Genomic DNA, 20,615 nt, shown 5'->3' with positions numbered 1-20,615 from the left:
TAGCGCATTCACCCAAGCAAGACCTTCTTGATTATTTCACGACCTTGTCGGCGGCTGTAGCTTATATTTCAAATGCATCAGCAGAGTCTATAAGGATGACAGCAAGATCTGCAGCCCTAACTAACTCTGCCAGGATTGAGGAACTGGTTGGGGAATGTGGCATCCAAAAGTAAACTGTGGTGTTCCGTTCATGGGAGATTTATTATTTGGTCCTGATTTGGATTCCATTCTAGATAGGACACCGGACAAAAAGAAATCATTGCCTGACCAAAAGAAAAAGCAACCAGTTAAACTTTTTCAAACGTTTTTCAACCTCAAAGGGCTCAGGAACAAAGCGGCAAGCCCCAGGAGAACAAAAGACATTAGTCAACGCAGAAGGGCAAAGGGAATGTCCCTTTCCATCCTCCTGTGTCAACCAACAAATCACAATGACTCTTCATTGCCAGTGGGAGGAAGGCTTCAAAAATTCCTCCCTCACTGGGCAAGCGTGACAGAAAGTCAATGTATTCTATCCATCCTGGCTCAGGGTTACAAAATAGTTTTCGGAGCCTTCTCCAGAAAGATACTTTGTCACGAACCTGTCAAAGGACGCAACAAAAGCCCTAGCAATAAAAAAAACCTATTAAAGGAGGCTAATGCAACAAGGGGTTGTGATTCAGGTATCACCAGAGGAATGTCATCAAGAAGTCATCCAGAAGTTTTCGTTTAATCCTCAACTTGAAACCACTGAACAAGTCAGTCCTAGTCAGAAGATTTCGTATGGACTCAATCTTTACGGTCACCTTTTTTTTTTTATTGCCCCTTCCAGAGAGCTTGCAGTTAGTACCCTTAAGGTGGAGGTTCTTGGGGGGGGGGGGGGGGGGGTTGTTCTGGGGAAACCAATTTCTTCAGAATCTTTGCAAGATTTTTTAAGGCACTTGCTAGATCCAGATCAGCTCCTGCTAAGCATTTTACAAAGTGGGATCTGTCAGTGGTTCTAAAGGCCTTCACAGAGGAACCTTTTGAACCGCTACAATCAATTTCTTTAAGAAATCTAGCTTTCAAGACCGTATTTCTAGTTGCAATCACATCGGTGAACTGCACACTCAGTTGAAGAACCTTTTTTTGTCTGTTTACCCAGATACGATTATACTTAAAACGGACCTGGGTTTTTGCCAAAAGTAGCGACAGTTCATAACCTGTTGCAGGGGATCATCCTACCAAACTTTTGCTCAAACCCTTTGGGGGAAAAGGAAAGTATTTTACAAATAGATGTGAGAAGAATCCTGTTGCGTTACCTGGAAGTAACAAAAGGCTTAGGTCTTCGGACTGTTTTTTTTCTGGCAACAAAAAGGGCCACCAAGCAAAGGGGTAAATTGCTAGATGGCTTAAATTAGCTATTTTGGAAGCTTACTCCCAGATGGGATTGTCTCCCCCGGTGGAAATTCGAGCACACTCTACTAGAGCTCTGGCCACTACATGGGCAGAAAAAGCTGGTGCCACCCCAGATCAAATTTGTAAGGTGGCTACGTGGTCAAGTTACCGAACGTTTGTCTGTCATTATAGACTTACTATTGAAAATGCTTTGCAGCAAAAAAAATTTGAGATAAAGTCTGTTCAGCTGTGGAGAGACTGAATACGTGAAACAAAGTAGTTTTTCCCTGGAATGTTAGATGAATTTTAAACCAAGTCTCTTATTAGCCTCACCCGATGCCAGAAAAGTCTTGAACAATATTGTGGAGTGTTGGTAAGATAGACGTTTCTCCTGTTACCAGCTGTGGAAAGATCCAGCTAAAAAGATGATCTCAAGTAATTTTCTTATTTAGAGAGAATATGGAGCCCTGAGAAATCCAGAGACGTATGTAGATCGAGTGGCCGTCCACAAATTCAACTGCAAATGGCATTTTTGTTTGAATTTGATGCAGGACATTGTATGGTATATTGATATGCATACCCAGCTAGACTTGGGCATGGGACGTTTAGGTAAATCTTAACGTGTTTTATCTAAAAACAAGATGTTGATAAGAATTTGTTTCCTCGTCAAAGAATTTGTATAGGCATGACCCTTCCCTATGCTCTCTCCCTCTCTGTCCCATTCATTTTTCTTTTTCCTTTAGCGTGAAACTGCTTTTATTACTACCTGTGACATCATTGTCCTGAAATATTCAAGGCCTTCCCTGAAAGACATTATCTGGATTGAAGCATTATGGTGCTCTATCTTGGATATATCTTTCAGCATTGATGATGCCCTTCCAGATGCAGGCTTTAATCCACTTTGCAACAGACCATTTTAAATGAGCTTTGGCTCAGAGAAGACAGCAGCGTTTCTGATTCATGTTCAGATATGGTTTCTTCTTTGCATTATAGAGCGTTATCTTGCATTTTTGGATGGCACGGTGATTTGTTTTCAGACAGTGTTTTTTGTAAATATTCCTGAGCCCATGCAGTGATGTCAATCACAGAATGATGCCTGTTTTTAATGCAGCGCCGAATACTGTGTTTCAGCCTTTTCCCTTGCACACAGATTCTTCCAGATTCTTGGAATCTTTTGACAATATGTACTGTAGATGATGGTACTGTATATTTAAAGTCTTTGCAATTTTACATTGAGGAAAAATGTTCTGAAATGTAACATTTTAAACTCAGCTTTTTACAGATTGGTGAACCTCTGTCCATTTTTATTTGAGACACCCTGACTCTCTAAGATGCTCTTTTTACACCCAATCATGTTACTGACCTGTTGCCAGTTAACCTCATTAGTTGCAAATGTTCTTCCAGCTCTTCCTTGTTTGTACCATTTTCTTTGCCAGTTTTTTGTTGCCCTGTCCCAACTTCTTTGAGACTTATTGCTGCCACCAATTTCAGTTTCCTTATTTTTTCTTAACTTTCTCGGTTTAAACATTTGATATGTTTTCTAATTTCTCTTGTGAATAAAATATGGGTTTATAAGATTTGCAAATCATTGCATTTTTTGCTTTTATATAGATTTTACACAGCATCCCAACTTTTATGGAATTGGGGTTTGTACATTTCCCAAGATCTTTCCCTACACACAGCGGGGGGAGATTTATGTAGCGGTGTTCGGTGTAGTTGCCACTAGTAACAAACATCCACCAATTCACCCCGCTGCCAGACTCCTATATATCACTTTCAGAGACAATGGCTTCTTTTGCTGGTTTTGTTTTTGTTTATTGGGGGGTACAACTTGGTTGGGGGAAATGGGTATATGAGATGCCCATAGGATAGTTCATTTCGCCATCATACTTTAAGGATTTCACAAATTAGCACATAATTAGAGCTAGAAAAGATGATGTGCATGTTTAATTGCTATGATCTTTCTCCTGCATCACCATGCAGACTGTTGCTCCTCCTCTGCTTAACTCCCGCAGACTAATGCTTCCAGGACTTCCTCACCCATGACTGTGTAAGGATGAGGACATCACTCTTGACAGTGTAAGGGTGATGTTCCCAGAACTCCTCTCCTGCACAAAACTTATCCTGAAGTAAAGTAATGTCACATCTTCTGTAAGCAAGAAGGACCCACTCTGAATAGTTCCTTAAGCTGGCTCTGGTTGCTCGCTGCTACTAGGCCAGAGGCCTGCAGCATCTCTCCCTGGAGGCCTAGTAAGTTTAAAAGCGTATGTTGGACAGTGGACTACTGTTCCCAGCTAACCCAGCTTGCAAATCCTTTGCCCTCAGGCCACATTGATTTGACACACATCCCCACAGTCTCTCATCTGATCCAGGACTCCTCATCATTGACCGTGTAATGATGAGAACTTCACTAAGTTTAGAAGCAAAGTTCCCTCACAGACTTCCTGGCACATCCAGCCCTCCACTGTGGTACACTCGACCTTTCTCTGCCCTGAGTCCTTGATGGAGAACTTGACCAGACCATACGTTCCGACAGCTTCACCTGCCCCTCTGCTCCTGGAGATCCTTATCAATGACTGGGTGATAAGGACATCGCCAATGACCGTGTAAAGGCGAAGTTCCCTCTCAGTTCTCCCTGGGCCTTCTCCTGCGATCGGCGCACCCCCCCAGATAGGGGTGCCCTCCTGCTGCTGTCTAGTATTCCATTCTCCATGTCACACAGCTGACAACTCCCCCCATTGGCATGTTACTTCAGCTTATATAGGAGGCCTTCCCCCTGCCAATTCCAGTTGGGGATTGGTCAGGGCTCCCATATTAGCTGCCTGCCACTCCAGTTCCAGGCCCTGCCCCTCTTCCAGAACATTCTCCCTGAAAGCAGGGGAGGTGCCTCAGAACCAGAGCACAGGTGGCCACACCCACTGCTACTCTGACCACTCCCAGCACCCAGATCAAAACTGACAAGCCTAGCTTGCAGCATAGGCCCGCCTATATGTACCTGTGCTGTCAGTCTATCTAGTAAAAAATCCTATTACTAGCACCTACCTATTGGTAGAGGGTGCTACATTTACTAAAATTGGTGCACACAGAATCTGGTGCAGCTGTGCCTAGTAACAAATCAGTTTCCAACTTCAGCTTGTTCAATTAAGCTTTGCCAATAAAACCTGGAAGCTGATTGGTTACTAGGCACAGCTGCACCAGATTCTGTGTGCACCCGTTTTAGTAAATCTCCCCCAGTGTGTGGTCAGGCTCTTATGAGTCAAGGCAGCAGAGGGAAGTGCACTTAAAGGTGGGGGATGGGCTCACTCCTGTAGTCTGGCAGACATTACTTAGAATACTGCTTGAAATGTAAGTGCAGGAGATGCAAAGTTGTCGGCTGTATCAAGATGTTAGGCGCACACTGGATTTCTGACAGATCGGTGGGGCCAGTTCACAGTAACACACTTTCTGTTCTACGATGACAGCGCTCACTCACTATACTGTATCTTTAGAGGAGCAACGTTGTCACCCTAGGAAAGAGAGTGCGTTAGGGCTGCAGAACCCTTCCCCTAATCTCTAACACACGGGAAGGTATTTTTAAGTCAGAGATGGCTGGGAATAGTGGTATATTGTCAGAGGTATATTTAATAGACTAAATGATGGCAAATAAGAGATCATTTTTAGGGTTTATATATATTTTATTATTAAGAGTAATAAAAAGAGCCATGTTTTTCATTTCAGCTTGCACCGGAAAACACAATATTGTCTTTTAAAAAGGCGTTAGAACATAAAACTTACGGCCTGGAGGCAGATGTCACGGTAAGGTAAGGAAGTACTAATAGAAAATGTCTTTATATATCAATTCTTTCCAGTCTTTACCGAAGCACAGGTCATGGCAAGCACCGCTTTCTGTTTAGATAATCTATCCCATCTCTCTAGAATGTAAAGTGCTAGCATGGCCACCCCCTGCACTTACAGCCTCACCCTCTTCCCTTAACCACTTGCCAACCATATAACTTACATATACGGCGGCTCTGCTGCACAGGATCACATACCTAGTACTTGATCCTGTGCTTCCGGGTCTAGGGCGCACATGCATGCCGCCGCCAACTCGCTCCCGATGTGATTATACACAGCAGGAGCTGACCTGAAGGTACCATGGACTTGATGTCCGCAGGCACCCGCCGATCATTAGGCAGAGAGACAGGATGGCGATCTGCCTGTCAGTAGGGAAGGCATTGATCCTGTGTTCCTGCAAAGCAGGAACATGGATTAATGCCTTCCCCTAGTAAAAGCACCCCCCCCCCCCACCACCACAGTACACAAGCACTGGCTAGACACGCAGTTAACCCTTTGATTACCGCTGATGTTAACCCCTTCCCAGCCAGTGTCATTAGTGCAGTGATAGTGCATATTTTTAACACTGATCACTGTATTCGTGTCACTGGTCCAAAAAACTGTCAAAAGTGCCAGTGTCCAATTTGTCCGCCACAGTATCGCAGTCCCGCTATAAGTCACTGATCGCTGCCATTTCTAGTAAAAAAAAATGAGTAAAAATTCCATAAATATATCCCATAGTTTGTAGACGCTATAACTTTAGCGCAAACCAATCAATAAACACTTATTGTGATTTTATTTTATTTTTGTTTTATCAATATGTAGCAGAATACATATTTGCCAACATTTTTGAAGATATTTTAATTCTTTTACTTTTTTTTGGATATGTTTTATAGCAGAAAGTAAAAGGTTTTTGTTTTTTTGTCTTCAAAATTGTGGGATTTTTTTGTTTATAGCGCAAAAAATAAAAAACGCAGGGGTGAACAAATACCACCAAAAGAAAGCTCTATTTGTGGGTAAAAAAAAGAACATAAATTTCTTTTTTTGTGTAAAGCGTCGTATGACTGCGCAATTGTCAGTTAACTACTTCCCGCAAAACAACGTACCTGTACGTCCTTTTGAGGAAGTGGTTATACCGGGGTGATAGCTGCAGGATCCACCCCTGTACCGATTTTTAGAGCTGGCGGTCGGCTTTCAAATGATAACAACCGATGCGGCTAAGCAGCTACTTGCCCGTTCACACGTCCGCCCACCCCCCTCCAGCCGCCTTTTGCTGCTCCACCCGTTCTCCCGTCCCACTGGGAGACCCAAGCAACCAGCCGTCACGTCCGCCAGCTGGCCGGAGACCCGGACAAAGCCGAAATTGGCTTTGGTCGGGTCTCTGATGTAGTAACCCGGAAGCGACGTCACGTCACTTCCGGTTTACTCGGCTGCCAACAGCGCAGATTTAAAATACACAGTATTCAAAAATGTTGATTTTTTGCGCTTTGAATACCTTTAAGTGCAGTGGAGGGGTTTGGGATCTTTTATAAAATTTAAATTTTTCAAAGCGCCCCCGTCCCCGCGTACTTGTAAACGGTTTTCAAATCACACATCTGAGGTATCGCCACGATCGTCAGAGTAATAATTCTAGCAAACCACCTCTAACTCTAAACTGGTAAATGTTAAAAAAAAAAAATTTCAAGCGTCGACTATGGAGATTTTTAAGTACCATAGTTTGTCGCCATACCATGCGCGTGCACAATCCTAAAATGTTAGGCAACTGTTTACTCAGCAAAACATCATCTTTCACAATATACAAAAAAAATTGGGCTAACTTTATTTAGTTTTTTTTTTTTGAAGTGAAGTGTATCTTTTCCAAAAAAAATAGTTTAAAGACCCCTGCACAAATACAGATTGACATAAAATATTGTGATGACTGCCATTTTATTCTCCAAAGTCTTTGCTAAAAATATATATAAATATATATATATTATATTATATTATATTTTATATATAATGTTTGGAGGTTCTAAGTAATTTTCTAGCAACAAAATACTGATTTTGACTTGTAAACAAATGCCAGAAGTTTTTAAAGCAACGCGATGCCATATCGCAAAAAATGGCCTGGTCGTAAAAGGGGGGGGGGGGGGGACGTAAATCTTCTGGAGGTGAAGTGATTAAATGAAATCTAAACCCCAAGAACAAAAATTTTAAATATTGCAGCTTATTAGTCCTTGGATAGTAGCTATCGGACTAAGAAAAATACAGAACATTTCAAACTATTGTTTATTCCTCTATAAACTGCTAATACCTCTCACAACTCCCACCACCCCTTCCCCAATGTAAGAAAGAGGAAGACGCGTTAGGCTGGCTAAAGGTGGATCAAAATGCGGCCGGTTCAGCAGGGACCAGACAAATTTTGATCCATCTATGGTCGTTTGCGTTCCAGAGAAGCTAATCTACTGATGCCAAACAATTCAAGATTTCGAATTGCACGTGCCTGTGAAATGCTGGCAGACTATGATACCTAAAAATGTCCATACATGATGCTTTAAAAGTCTTTACAGGTTATCAATTTAGAGTTAAGCGTGAGCTATGGCTAGAATTATTGCCACACTCCAATATTCCTGGCGATGCCTCATGTGTAGTTCATTCACTGTTTAGATATGTGTGCTAGACTTAAATGTGCATTTGCATGTGCACAGTGGCTTGGTAGTGTTTTTTTTGTTTTTTAAATTGTATTTTTATTACACCTACTTTCTGATAGCTTTGGACATTGACAAGTACTCTGTATGAAGACTTAATATATTTTCCCACAACACTGAAACCAGAAGTGACTTAAAATCCTCGTCGCCTCCATCTTCTTCACAGAGGAGATTAGGGAAAGGATGTTCCTCCGTTGTGGGTGGCCAACCCAACCGCTTAAAGCTGACCTATTTGTTTATTGTGTGTTTTTTTTTTTTTTTTTTTTTTTCCTGGCTTAAAAGGCTCAGCCCACCACCCAACTTCCAGAGTTCGCCTAGGCAAATTACTTAGTGCCTCCTGGGATGTATGACTTCAGTTCTATTCACTAAGGTGGAGGGATGGTGGGCCTAGTGGTGCCTACACCCGGAAGGGCTGGCAGTGGCTGCAGAGAGGGAGGATCCCAGCAGCTCAACAATGGATCTGCTGGCTAGGTGAGTATCATTACTGTGCAGAACACAGTATATCAGGTATGCAGGGGGGAATGAAATGGGAGAGGAAAGGCTGAAGTTCCTCTTTAACACAGCCCCATGCTCCCTGATGGAGTAGGAGAGAACTGGGAAAACAGGTGAGGCCGGGGATGGCAGCGTGGGAGTGGAACTGATCACCCGCAGGTGAGCACCCTTGATTAGCTGCCAGAACGGTCAGGCTCGGTTCACACTGCCTTATGGTGTGACTCTGCCAGGCAACTTCCTAGCTACTTGAGTACTGCTTGATGTGACTTGGAAGAGACTTTCGGGAAATGCCTGGGTGATCTTCCTGTAATGTTGGATCTCAATCACATCAATGTAGATGAAGATCCGACTTCCATAAAAGTCTATGGGGACAAGTCGGATAAAAGTCTCATTGAAGTAGTATAGGAACCTTTAATAACATCGGAGCTACTTTAGTAGGGACCACTACTGAAGTCTAGTGACTCGCAAGTCGGATCCCAAGTCGTGGCAGTGTGAACTGAGCCTCCCATAGCTTTCAGTAGGAGCCCACAGCTAATTGCCCAGAACCCCCTTTGGGTCTCCTGCATATAATCCAGAACTGCACCATACGCCTGAACTTTGTTGTATGGCCTGACAACAAGATTTTGTTGTAATATAACGTAATAAGAAAAGAGCCAAGATTTCTGTGCCTCTGTCTTGACCCTGGAAGACATATTTATTCACCATGCCTATAGCTACAGAGGGCTTTTCTTTTAAGCTCTCTTACTGCTTGTTCAGAATAAGTATATGTTGGTGTTAGTCTGGAAACCGGTTCATTTGCACCACTTTGTGGAGAGAAGATGGAAAAAAAAAAGATATAATTAAAGATGGCAGGGTCTTGGAAGCAGGGGTGGTGGTGTCGGAACAACACAGAGCCTGGAGTTGGGCTCTAAAGAATACTTTTGTGAACTGGCCATGACAAGTGTTTGTCTTTTCCTCCAGCCATGACGGAATTCCATTTCTCATGCACGATGGCACCCTCCGACGAACCACAAACATCGAACGGGTCTTTCCTGAGTTGGCTTCAGAACCATCATCCATGCTTAACTGGACCATCCTTGAGAGATTGAACGCTGGGGATTGGTTTTTGAAGGTAACAGGACAATGTGTTTCTTTACTGACAATGTCCCTGCCGCCAACCCCTCCATTTTTTTTTTAACCATTTGCTGACCACACTATAGTGGAAAGACGGCTACAGCGTCTATTGCCACCCCCTACATGCCCTCTGTGATTGTTGTGTCTTTCGGACACAGCTGATCACAGATCAAGGTAAAGGGCCATTCACAGCGGCCCTTTACCATGTGATCAGCTGTAGAAAAACTCACCCAAGCTCTACCGCTATGTAGTATAGTTGGTGTGTAGAGTAGTCGTTACTCTGGCTATTTAAGCTCACAAAAGACCCATAGAAAGTACAGGCCGGCAACTCGACAGCTTCTCCATAGAAAGTATTTATTTGAGCATTACAGCAATAACATCATCCAAAAATGCTGACACGTTTAGGCCTTCATCAAAAGCACCAAGTTGCTTTTGATGAAGGCCTAAGGCCGAAACACGTGAGTATTTTTGGATGATGTTATTGCTGTAATGCTCAAATAAATATTTTCTATGGAGAAGCTGTCGAGTTGCCGGCCTGTACTTTCTATAGATCTTATGTGATCAGCTGTGTTCAATCACAGCTCATCACATGTACACAAATGCCGGTTATCAGCATTTCCTTTCCTCAGAGCTGTCACTGTGTGAGCAAAGGAAAGCTGATAACCGACCATCCTGTGACAGGAGACATTTACACTGATTATCAGTGCAGCCTCATCAGCGCACATCAGTAAAGAAAAAAAATTACTTATTTGCAAAATCTTATAACAGAAACTAAGAACATATTTTATTTTTTTCAAATTTTTTGGTCTTTTTATGGTTGTTTAGCAAAAAATAAAAAAACCCAGCTGTGAATAAATACCACCAAAAGCTCTGTCTCAAAAAAAAAAAAAACAGCAAAAAATGTCATGGGTACAGTATTGCATGACCACGCAATTGTCATTTAACTGCTTACCGACCAGATGCCATCATTATACTCTGGCAGGTTGGCCGTTGGTGTATGTCGGCATCTAAGAGCGACTGGGGGCGCGCGCCCATGGCACAACGCCGGAGTCAATGCCAGCCACCCGTGATCGCTCCTCAGAGAGCCAGAATGGGAATCGGTCAACGTAAACAGACAGATCCCCATTCTGACAGGAGTAGAGAGAGATTTGTCCCTAGTGATCAGGAACAGCAATCTTTCTCCTCCAGTCTGTACACTCCCCCCACAGTTAAGCTGGATACACACTGTCCAATTTTCTGTAGATTTTTTTCCTTTAGATTTACCAAAACTATATAATATGAGGTCAAACTTTAAGAGTTTCAATCTGCAATCAGTCAGGCCCTTGCACTACATGGTTTTGGTAAATCTAAAGGAAATCTGACAACAAAAGTTGTATAGTTTGTATGGGGTCTTAGAAACACCTCCCTAGTGAACACTTAACCCTTTGATCGCCCCCTAGTGTTAACCCCTTCCCGACCAGTGACATGTATACAGTAATCAGTGGCTATTTTTAGCTCTGATCGTTGTATAAATGTCACTGGTCCCAAAAAAGTGTCCGATCTGTCCGACGCAATGTCTCAGTCCTGCTAAAAATCGCAGATTGCCGCCATTATTAGTAAAAAATAAATAAAAATTCCATAAATCTATCCCCTATTTTGTAGACGCTATAACCTTTGCGCAAACCAATCAATATATGCTTATTGCAATTTTTTTTTTTTTTTTACCAAAAATGTAGAAGAATACATATTGGCCTAAACTGGTGAATTTTTTTTTTTTGGCTATTCATTATAGCAAAAGTAAAAAATTTTTTTTCAAAATTGTTGCTTTTTTTTGTTTTTTAGCGCAAAAAATACCACCAAAAGAAAGCTATATTTGTGGGGAAAAAAGGACATATATTTTGTTTGGGTACAACATCGCACGACCGCGCAATTGTTAGCGGCACAGTGGCGTATCACGATAAATGGCCTGGTCAATAAGGGGCAAATCCTTGCAGTCCTTAAGTGGTTAAAGTGCGACCGCGCAGAAAGCTGAAGATTGGTCTGGTCAGGAAGGGGGTGAAAGTGCCCTCGTAAGCAAGTGGTTGAAGAGGTTCTCTTCAAATGAGGGCAACAATACTTTAAGCAGTATTAAACCCAAAAGCAAACATGTTGCAACTTACCAATTCTTAGATGTGATTGCTGTTTTAGTTTTTTTTTTTTTATTAGGTTTTCTTTCCTTTTATATTCACCTGATGATCCATCCAGTAACGCACTTTCTGCCCCAGGGTAACAAGGCTCCCTCACTGTACTGTGTATATGGAGGGGCAGTGTTTTCACCCTAGGACAGGAATACAGACACCCCCTTTCTTCTCTTCATAATATAAGAGGTATTTTTTTTTTTTTTTTTAGTTCAGTGTATTGACATAACATTGCAAAGTGCAGTCCACTAAATTTCTGGCAGGATCAACAGAATGTTGTTTTTTTTTTTTTTTTTATTAAACCTACGACAAAATGCTTTCAATGGTAAATTTAACAGACCAAAAATGAGCAAATAAGAGCAGCTCATTGTAAAGGTTTACATACACTTTAGCTGCTTATCTACCACTGTATGTCTATCAGTGGTCCTTTATTAACCCGGTATCATCATTGGATATAGAGACCTCGGTGGCCAATTTGCCAGGTGATCATCATAAGAAAGCTGGATACAAAGGGACACTGGCTGGGTACCATGTGATCGCTGTGATTGGTCATCACTGCAATTGCATGAGATTATTTACAGTGCTGATCCCTCCCCTCGCCCCTTACAACAGGGGCAGGAGAGAGATCAGTGCTTGTGAATTTGCACAGAATAAATGGATCAGTGGCTACAACCTCACACATGCATAGGACTATGTTATCACATTTTATTATTTTTATCTTAATCTAAAATGATTTTCTTGTGGGTGTGGTCACATTCAAATGGTGTCACCAACCCCTTAACCCAAATACCATGGAAAATGCAGGTGTTGATTGTACAAGAGCAGGATGGGAGGTTTGAAAATTGTGGAACCCACCTTCTAGTTACATAATCCCATCCTTGTCAGTAAGTTTGCATAAGTGTTAATCCCTTGATAAACAGATCTAAAAGTTTTACTTATCAAATCATCAAGGTAGAGATATTAAACACTGTATGTGGAAGGCAGATGGTGTCAAAAGGTTCCATCCTTGTTCAGGGATGGTTGTTCCGGTTTGACGTAGATGGCCTTTTTCCTGCATCTTGCCAATCCGTTGTCGTTTTTTTTTCAAAATGTACCTTACTGTCCTCCTTTTGTGCTTCTCTGAACTTTAGAACGACCCCTTCTGGACTGTCAGCTCCCTTCCTGCCATTGACGTCACTGTGGCTGGGAACCAGTCCGTCTGCAGGCTAACTGAACTCTTGGAGTTGGTGAAGGAAGGGAACACGTCTATCCTACTGAAAGTCCACTCGGTCCCATCTGACCATCCTCACTATGGGGATTATATTAACATTACTGTTAACACCGTCCTACAGTCTGGAATTCCACAGCAGCAGGTGAGTGTTATTGTGTCTCATACTGTCCATAAAAGACCAACCAAGCCTCAGATCAGCTTTAGGTACTGATGTTTCGGCTGACGACATGGCTTTTGTAGACTTAGGGATTTCTGCCACTGCTATTTTGAAGGTAAATGTTAGACAGGCTGTAGATGATGCAGTTTCTTTCCTGCAACCACAGTTAAAAAGAAAAAATTGGCATTATGTAGATGGCTCTGCCAAGTAGCTTTGGACCTGGAACTATACACCATAAAATGGGAGGTCAGTTAGCCACAGCTCAAGAAACCTCTTGCAATCCCTAGACCTCTAATACAAATGCCCTAAGAGGAACTATTTCTGTTAGCCATAGTGACCATCTGATCTATGCAAACAGAATCTCTGGACAACACATACACTATATTACCTGAAGTATTGGGACGCCTGCCTTTACACACACATGAACTTTAATGGCATACCAGTCTTAATCTGTAGGGTTCAACATCAGTGCCTGACCTCACAAATGCGCTTCTGGAAGAATGGTCAAACATTCCTTTAGACACACTCCTAAACTTTGAAGAGTTGAAACTGTTGTAGCTGCGAAGGGTGGGCCAACTCAATATTGAACCCTACGGACTAAGACTGGGATGCCATTAAAGTTCTTGTGCGTGTAAAGGCAGGCATCCCAATATTTTTGGTAATATAGTTTATAGTAACACAGGCCAAAAATGGTGGAAAAGTCATAAATTAAGCTTAGTTTGTTTTTCATGTCCATTGCTGCCAGATTTAGCAGGGTTTTCAGTTTTTTGGTTCTGAAAGACAACTCTAGGACAGCCTTTATCAACCCTTTTTTTTTTTTTTTTTTCCTTTTTTTCCTTTTTTTTTTTTTTTTTTTTTTTTTTTTTTTACCGCTGAGGAACCGATACATGCTTAGGTCTTGGAACCGCTGCACAAACAAATTAATTGGGGTAGGTGGGAAAATACCTCTTACATTAGTAGTCAGTGAGAAGAATGCCCCCTTAAAGTAGTGGTCACAATACCAACCTTATAGATTGCTAAAAAGATCATTGGTGTCATGCAACTGGCACTTTCAAGTAGCACTGACCCAGGAACTATGGAGGCACCATCTAAAGGAATGTCAACCAGCCACAGCTCATGGAACCCCTAGCAACCTCTGGATTCTTAGGATTCTATGGAACCTTGGCTGACAGAGGCAGTTAAGATATTAATGCACAACAGTCTTTAGAATGTACCCAGAATGGGGTAAAAAACAACCATCCAGTGTGGCAGAGGCAGTTCTGCGAACAGAAACGCCTTGTTAAGGACAATGGCCAGACTGGTTCCAAGCTGACAAAAAAGGCTCCGTTTACTCAGATGGCCACTCTTTACAACTGTGGTGAGCAGAAAGCATCTCAGAATGCACAACATGTCAAACTTTGAAGCGACTGGACTACAAATGCAGAAGACCACATCGATTCTACTCCCATCAGCCAGAAAGCTGAGGGTGCAGTGGGCACAGACTCACCTGGACAGTTAAATACTACAGAAATGTAGTCTGGTCTGATGAATCTCCATTTTTGCTGAGACACATAGATGCCAGGCCAATATTAGCACAGAGTTCCACATTGTTCAGTGAGTGTACATGCTTATTTGTTGAGTATGTTGGATGCTGTGAGCATGAACTTCAAACAAGCTTGTTTTTTTTTTTTCTTGTGTAGATATTCTTGTCACATGGAAAGGGAAAAAAATGAGGAATATTGGTCGGACCTTCCAATTGTTTGTACCAAAACCAAATCTGTTCTACTTTAGTATTGGTGCTAAAGCTCAACTCTACAATAACGATTGTGCACCTATTAAAAATGAGATAAAATAGACCCGTAACTTAAAACTCTTAACCTATTACCGCAGTTGTGATGCACATATGCCTGCCCACGGTGAGGGGGTCTTAATGCCAGTTACACACACATCCATCAGCCTACTCCACTGTTCTGTGCTGAGTGCATGCTCACAGCTCGCCGCTCTCAGCACAGGGAATGAGCTGTCATTGACTATTCCCGGTCACCATTTACAATCGGTGAGCTGCTGGGCAGGGGTCCCGATCATGTGACCAATGAGGCGATCACATGATCAGTAACTTGCCTTCTTTGTCCGTCTTTCAGAGCCCCTTAAGGCAGAAATATACTCACCTTGGCTCCAATGATGCAACACCCTGGAGCTCCCTGCAAGTTGCTGACTTATTTAAGTGACCGGCTTCTGGGTATTTAACGCCGGCCGCTTTCATTGGCTGTGCAGGGATGATATCAGTTCTGTCGACTTCGGCATTGCTGAATTTTCACAGTGAGCTGCATGTACAAGCAGGTAGGTAGTTTTAATACAGAAGAGACAAATCATGTCTCTTCTGCATTAAAAATCCTGCCTGTTTGCCCATTTTTATTTATTACCCGATATTCCACTTTAAAGGCCCAGGGTTTAAAGTCTTTGTAACCCTAAAAAAAAAAATAGATCATGTTTCTTTAAAGCATGTTATATAGCACAATGCTTGTGCTGTGTCATTTGGCCCCTTCTATCACCTGAAATACCTGGCTGGTTCTGCCCTTCCCTCTGTAAACTGACCACGGTTTATCATGGCTGCTGAGCCCTGACACTGTTATCAGTTTATGTGCCTCCGTCATCTGCAGCCATGCGCTGTCCTCCTCTGTCCCCCCACTCCCTTTCCCTCCCTGCCTGTCAGCTCCCTGTACCCTCCCCTCCTTATGATAAAATACAAGTGTAAACTCTCTCCAATCCCCTCTGTTATATAATGCCATGTTCCCCAGTGTGTGTGATTTAAAAAGAAAAAGCCTCTGTGTACCTTCTTCCATATCGCTGATCGGTGCTCAAGTGACGGCTCTCTCCACTTCTCTCCCCCTCCCGGCGGACATCAGTGGGAGTTCTCACCCTCTCCCACTGTAGCTGTCAGCCTGGGAGAGGAGAGAGCCGAGCGGTCACGTGAGCACTGATCGGTGCTATGGAATAAGGTACACAGCGGCTTTTTAAAAAAAAAAATCACACACAGGGGAACATAGCATTATTTAACAGAGGGGATCAGAGCGACTTTGCAAGTGGCTTTACAACCACTTTAAGGAGGCTCTGTCCTACTCTGCATTGTTGATGAAACAATGGTTATGTATAACCAGGACTTTTAGTTGTGTTGACTTCCTGTGAGTGAGGATGTCTTGATGCTTGTTTCCCCCCAGGTTGTCTGGCTCTCTGACCACGAGAGAACTTTAGTCAGACAGCTGGCTCCAGGATTCCAGCAGGCCTCCAGTGTGAAGAGAGATCCACAATACTTAAAGGACAGATACATCACCTTCGTTAACCTGAGGTATACTGAGGTCGACCAAGAAGACATCAGGTGAGATTCATTCATGGTTCTCAGCAAGGACTCCTTATGGGGCCTACACACGGTCGGACTTTTCGGCTACAAAAGGCTGACGGACGCCGACGGACCAAATCTGGCGGACAATCCGATTGTGTGTGGGCTTCCCCGGACTTTCAGCTGACTTTTCCAGTCACAAATCTGACGGACTTTAGATTTTAGAACTTGCTTCAAATCTTTACGTCGTAACTCCGCCGGACCCAGAAATCCGCTCGTCTGTATGCTAGTCCGACGGACAAAAACCGACGCTAGGACAGCTATTGGTTACTGGCTATCAACTTCCTTATTTTAGTCCGGTGTACGTCATCACGTAAGAATCCGTCGGACTTTGGTGTGATCGTGTGCAGGCAAGTCCGGTCATCGGGCGGGTCTGTCTGTCGGGCGGGTCTGTCTGTCGGGCGGGTCTGTCAGCCAGGCTGTGCAGCCTGAAAGGAAGACAGACAACGTATTTGGTTTATCCAGCTGTATTTATTAGTGCAACTTATAACATCCAAGTGAGAGAGAGCACCAACATGTCAGAAAAAAATAAAAAAACAGAATCACTGAGTTGGAAAAAGAAGCACCCCTCATTGTGTCATTATTTTGTTGAACCACCCTTTGCTTTAATTCCAGCCTTTAGTATATATGTCTACTAACTTTGCACATCTAGACTTTGCAATATTTGCCCGCTCTTCTTTGCGGAACTGCTTAAATTCAGTTAAATTTGTTGGTGACTATTTGTGGACTGCAGTCTTCAAGTCATTCCACAGATTCTCAATGGGGTTTAAGTCTGGGCTCTGACTAGGCCATGCAAGGACATTCACCTTTTTCACTTTGCACCACTGTGTGGTCATTTTTGCTGTGTGCTTTGGGTCATTGTCATGTTGGGTGGTCATCCTTCTTCTCATTGACAACTTTCTGGCAGATTTTCCTCAAGAATTTCATGATATTTTGCCCCATTCATTTTCCTTCTATCTTGACAAGTGCTTTACTGTAGGAATGGTGTTATTTGGATAGTGAGCTGTGTTGGATTTCCGCCAGACATATCATTTGACGTTGGGGCCAAATCACTCAATTTTAGTCTAATCTAACCATAACGCCTTTTTCCATGTGGCCTTAGAATCTTCCAGGTGCATTTTAAAAGAGTTGTAAAGGCAGAAGGTTTTTTGTCCATTCTATGCATTAAAGGGTTGCTAAACCCTTTTTTTTTGTTTGTTTTTTTTTTTAAATAAAAAACATACCTCCACTGTGCAGTTGGTTTTGCAGAGTATCCCTGATCCTCCTCTTCTGGGGTCCCTCAGCAGTGCTGGTGGCTCCTCCTCTTCTCGAGTGCCCCGTCAGAGAAGCGCTCTCCTTCAAGACACCCGTGCAGGTGTGCTCCCATGTCCCGCTGCTGCTGTATCTATTGACACAGACAGCAGGACTCGGGCCCGCGTCGTTGGATTTGATAGCAGCGGGATCCAATGGCTGTTCTGCTATCAATCTATCCAATCAGGACACGAGACACCAGCCATAGTTGGTGTGCTCGATCCTGGTGGTCTGGGGGGCTGCAGCATGACAGAAGGTTTTTCACCTTAATGCATAGAATGGTTTAAGGAGAAAAACCACCAGGATTTACAACCCCTTTAAGTTAAAAAGCCTTCTGTGTGTAGCAGCCGTCCCAGCACCCCCCAATACTTACCTGAGCCCCATCTCTGTCCAGCGATGTCCACAAATCCCTCGGCTGTCCAGGACTCTCCCTTCTGATTGGCCTAGACACAGCAGTGGCACCATTGGCTCCTGTGGCTGTCAGTCTAAGTCAGTTCGCCAATCAGGGGAGAGAACAGCAGCTCCATGTCTGAATGGACACACGGAGCTGCTGCTCAGCTCAGGTGCCCCCCCCATAGCAAGCTGCTTGCTGTGGGGGCACTCAACAGGAGGGGGAGCACCCTAGAAGAGGAAAATTTGGGCTGCTCTGTGCAAAACCAACTGCATAGATCAGGTAAGTATAACATGTTTGTTTTTTTTTTGTTTTTTTGTTTGTTTTTAAACTAGTCTTTACAAACATTTTAAGGTGGTCAGATAAGTCCACAAACGGTCACCATCAAATTTACCTGAACTTGAGCAGTTCTGCAAAGAAGAGTGGGCAAATATTGCAAAGTCTAGATGTGCAAAGTTAGTAGAGACAAATCCCAATACACTAAAGGTTGCAATTTAAAGCAAAATGTGGTCCAACAAAATACTAACATGGGGGGGGGGGGGGGGGGTGATCCTTCTTCCAACTCTGTGATATCTTTGTTGCACTAGTAAATACAGCTGGATAAAACAAAAACAATCAGTCTTCCTTTTAGGCTGCAAAAGCAGCAAAGTGTGATCAAGGTGGGGTGGGGATACGTTTCTATACCCACTGTATGTGCCATACCTGTGGGATCTGGAATTGACTGTAGTTGACACCACAACTATAGCGAGCTCTTCTAGTTTTTGATCCCCATGCCGACCATCTTGCCTGCTGCATGTTGAACAAAGGACGTTGCTCGCTCAGCACGGGAACCATTCAGAGAACACTTTGCATTTTCTCACTGAATGCAACGTGTTCTCTAAATGGACTAGATGGCGATCATAATGTTATTGCCTAACCTCTCCACCCCGTTCAATTAAAGAACACTTTGCATTCATTCAGAAAATGGTGTTAAATGGCACCCGCACCAAGAGAGCGACCCACTTTGCTCACACTGCAGAAGGGCAGCTGTTCAGCAAAGGATCTGAAAGCTAGTAGAGATCTCTGTAATATTTCCAGCTTCCAGAGGGATCCCACAGGTACGGCACATACAGTATATACTGCACTTACATGGGTCCAAGTTGGACCAATGTAGCTAAATAAAAATTGTCTTACCTGGAATGCATCTTTAAAACTAGGTCAGCTGCTTTTTCCGGTTTATTTTGCAGCGGTGCTGTGTTGTAGATTTGAAGGACAGAAGAGACAGACTGCAGAAAGACACAAGGACAACATATACAGTACCTTAAAGTATTCATACCCCTTGACATTTTCCACATTTTGTCATGTTGCAGCCAAAAACGTAAATGTATTGTATTGGGATTTTATGTGATAGAACAACACAAAGTGGCACATAATTGTGAAGTGGAAGGAAAACGATAAATGGTTTTCAAAATTTTTTACAAATATGTGAAAAGTGTGGTGTGCATTTGTATTCAGCCCCCCTAAGTCAATACTTTGTAGAACCTCCTTTCTCTGCAATTACAGCTGCAAGTCTTTGGGGATGTCTCTACCAGCTTTGCACATCTAGAAAGTGACATTTTTTGCCCATTCTTCTTTGCAAAATAGCTCAAGCTCTGACAGATTGGATGGAGAGCGTCTGTGAACAGCAATTTTCAAGTCTTGCCACAGATTATCAATTGGATTTAGGTCTGGACATTGATTGGGCCATTCAAACATTTTAAATATGCTTCAAGTCTGCAAAAGACTTGAGACTGGGGTGGAGGTTCACCTTCCAGCAGGACAACGACCCTAAACATACAGCCAGAGCTACAATGGAACGGTTTATATCAAAGAGGTTTTCTTCTAAGATTGCCCTGTATTTGGCTCCTTCTATCTTCCCATCAACTCTGACCAGCTTCCCTGTCCCTGCTGAAGAAAAGCATCCCCACAATATGATGCTGCCACCACCGTGTTTCACGGTGGGTATGGGGTGTTCAGGGTGATGTGTAGTGTTGGTTTTCACCACACATAACATATTGCTTTTAAGGCCAAAAAGTAACATTTTGGTCCCATCTGACCAGAACACCTTCTTCCACATTTATTCTGTACCCCCCCCCCCATATGCCTTCTTTCAAACTGCAATCAAGATATTTATGCCTTTTTTTTTTTTTTTTTTTCTTTTCCCAACAAGGCTTTCTTGCCACTCTTCCCTAAAGGCCAGATTTGTGGAGTGCACGACTAATAGTTGTCCTGTGGACAGATTCTTCCACCTGAGCTGTGGATCTCTGCAGCTCCTCCAGAGTTACCATGGGCCTCTTGGCTGCTTCTCTGATGCTCTCCTTGCCCGGCCTGTCAGTTTAGGTGGACGGCCATGTCTTGGTAGGTTTGCAGTTGTGCCATACGCTTTCCATTTTCCGATGATGGATTGAACAGTGCTTCATGAGATGTTCAAAGCATGGGATATTTTTGTATAACCTAACCCAGCTTTAAGCTTCTCCCATGGCTGTCTCACTTACATGTCTGGTGTGTTCCTTGGCCTTCATGATGCTGTTTGATCACTAAGGTTCTCTAACAAACCTC

The 20,615-nt window shown here is 43.1% G+C and overlaps 1 protein-coding gene across 4 annotated transcripts in view; it reads left to right on the top strand.

Annotated features, from left to right (window-relative positions):
* GDPD5 (glycerophosphodiester phosphodiesterase domain containing 5) overlaps nt 1–20,615 on the top strand; it is a gene marked incomplete at its 5' end in the record, with an annotated part of 273,877 nt that overhangs the window by 209,707 nt on the left and 43,555 nt on the right. For all 4 annotated transcript variants that reach the window (XM_073612890.1, XM_073612888.1, XM_073612889.1 and 1 more), the window contains 4 exon segments: nt 5,071–5,153; nt 9,306–9,456; nt 12,745–12,966; nt 16,179–16,336. In XM_073612890.1, coding sequence (XP_073468991.1) covers nt 5,071–5,153; nt 9,306–9,456; nt 12,745–12,966; nt 16,179–16,336 — 614 coding nt within the window.

This window comes from Aquarana catesbeiana, linkage group LG02 (genome assembly GCF_042186555.1).
Source record: "Aquarana catesbeiana isolate 2022-GZ linkage group LG02, ASM4218655v1, whole genome shotgun sequence".
NCBI lineage: Eukaryota > Metazoa > Chordata > Amphibia > Anura > Ranidae > Aquarana > Aquarana catesbeiana.
This window is presented reverse-complemented; position numbering and strand designations above follow the sequence as displayed.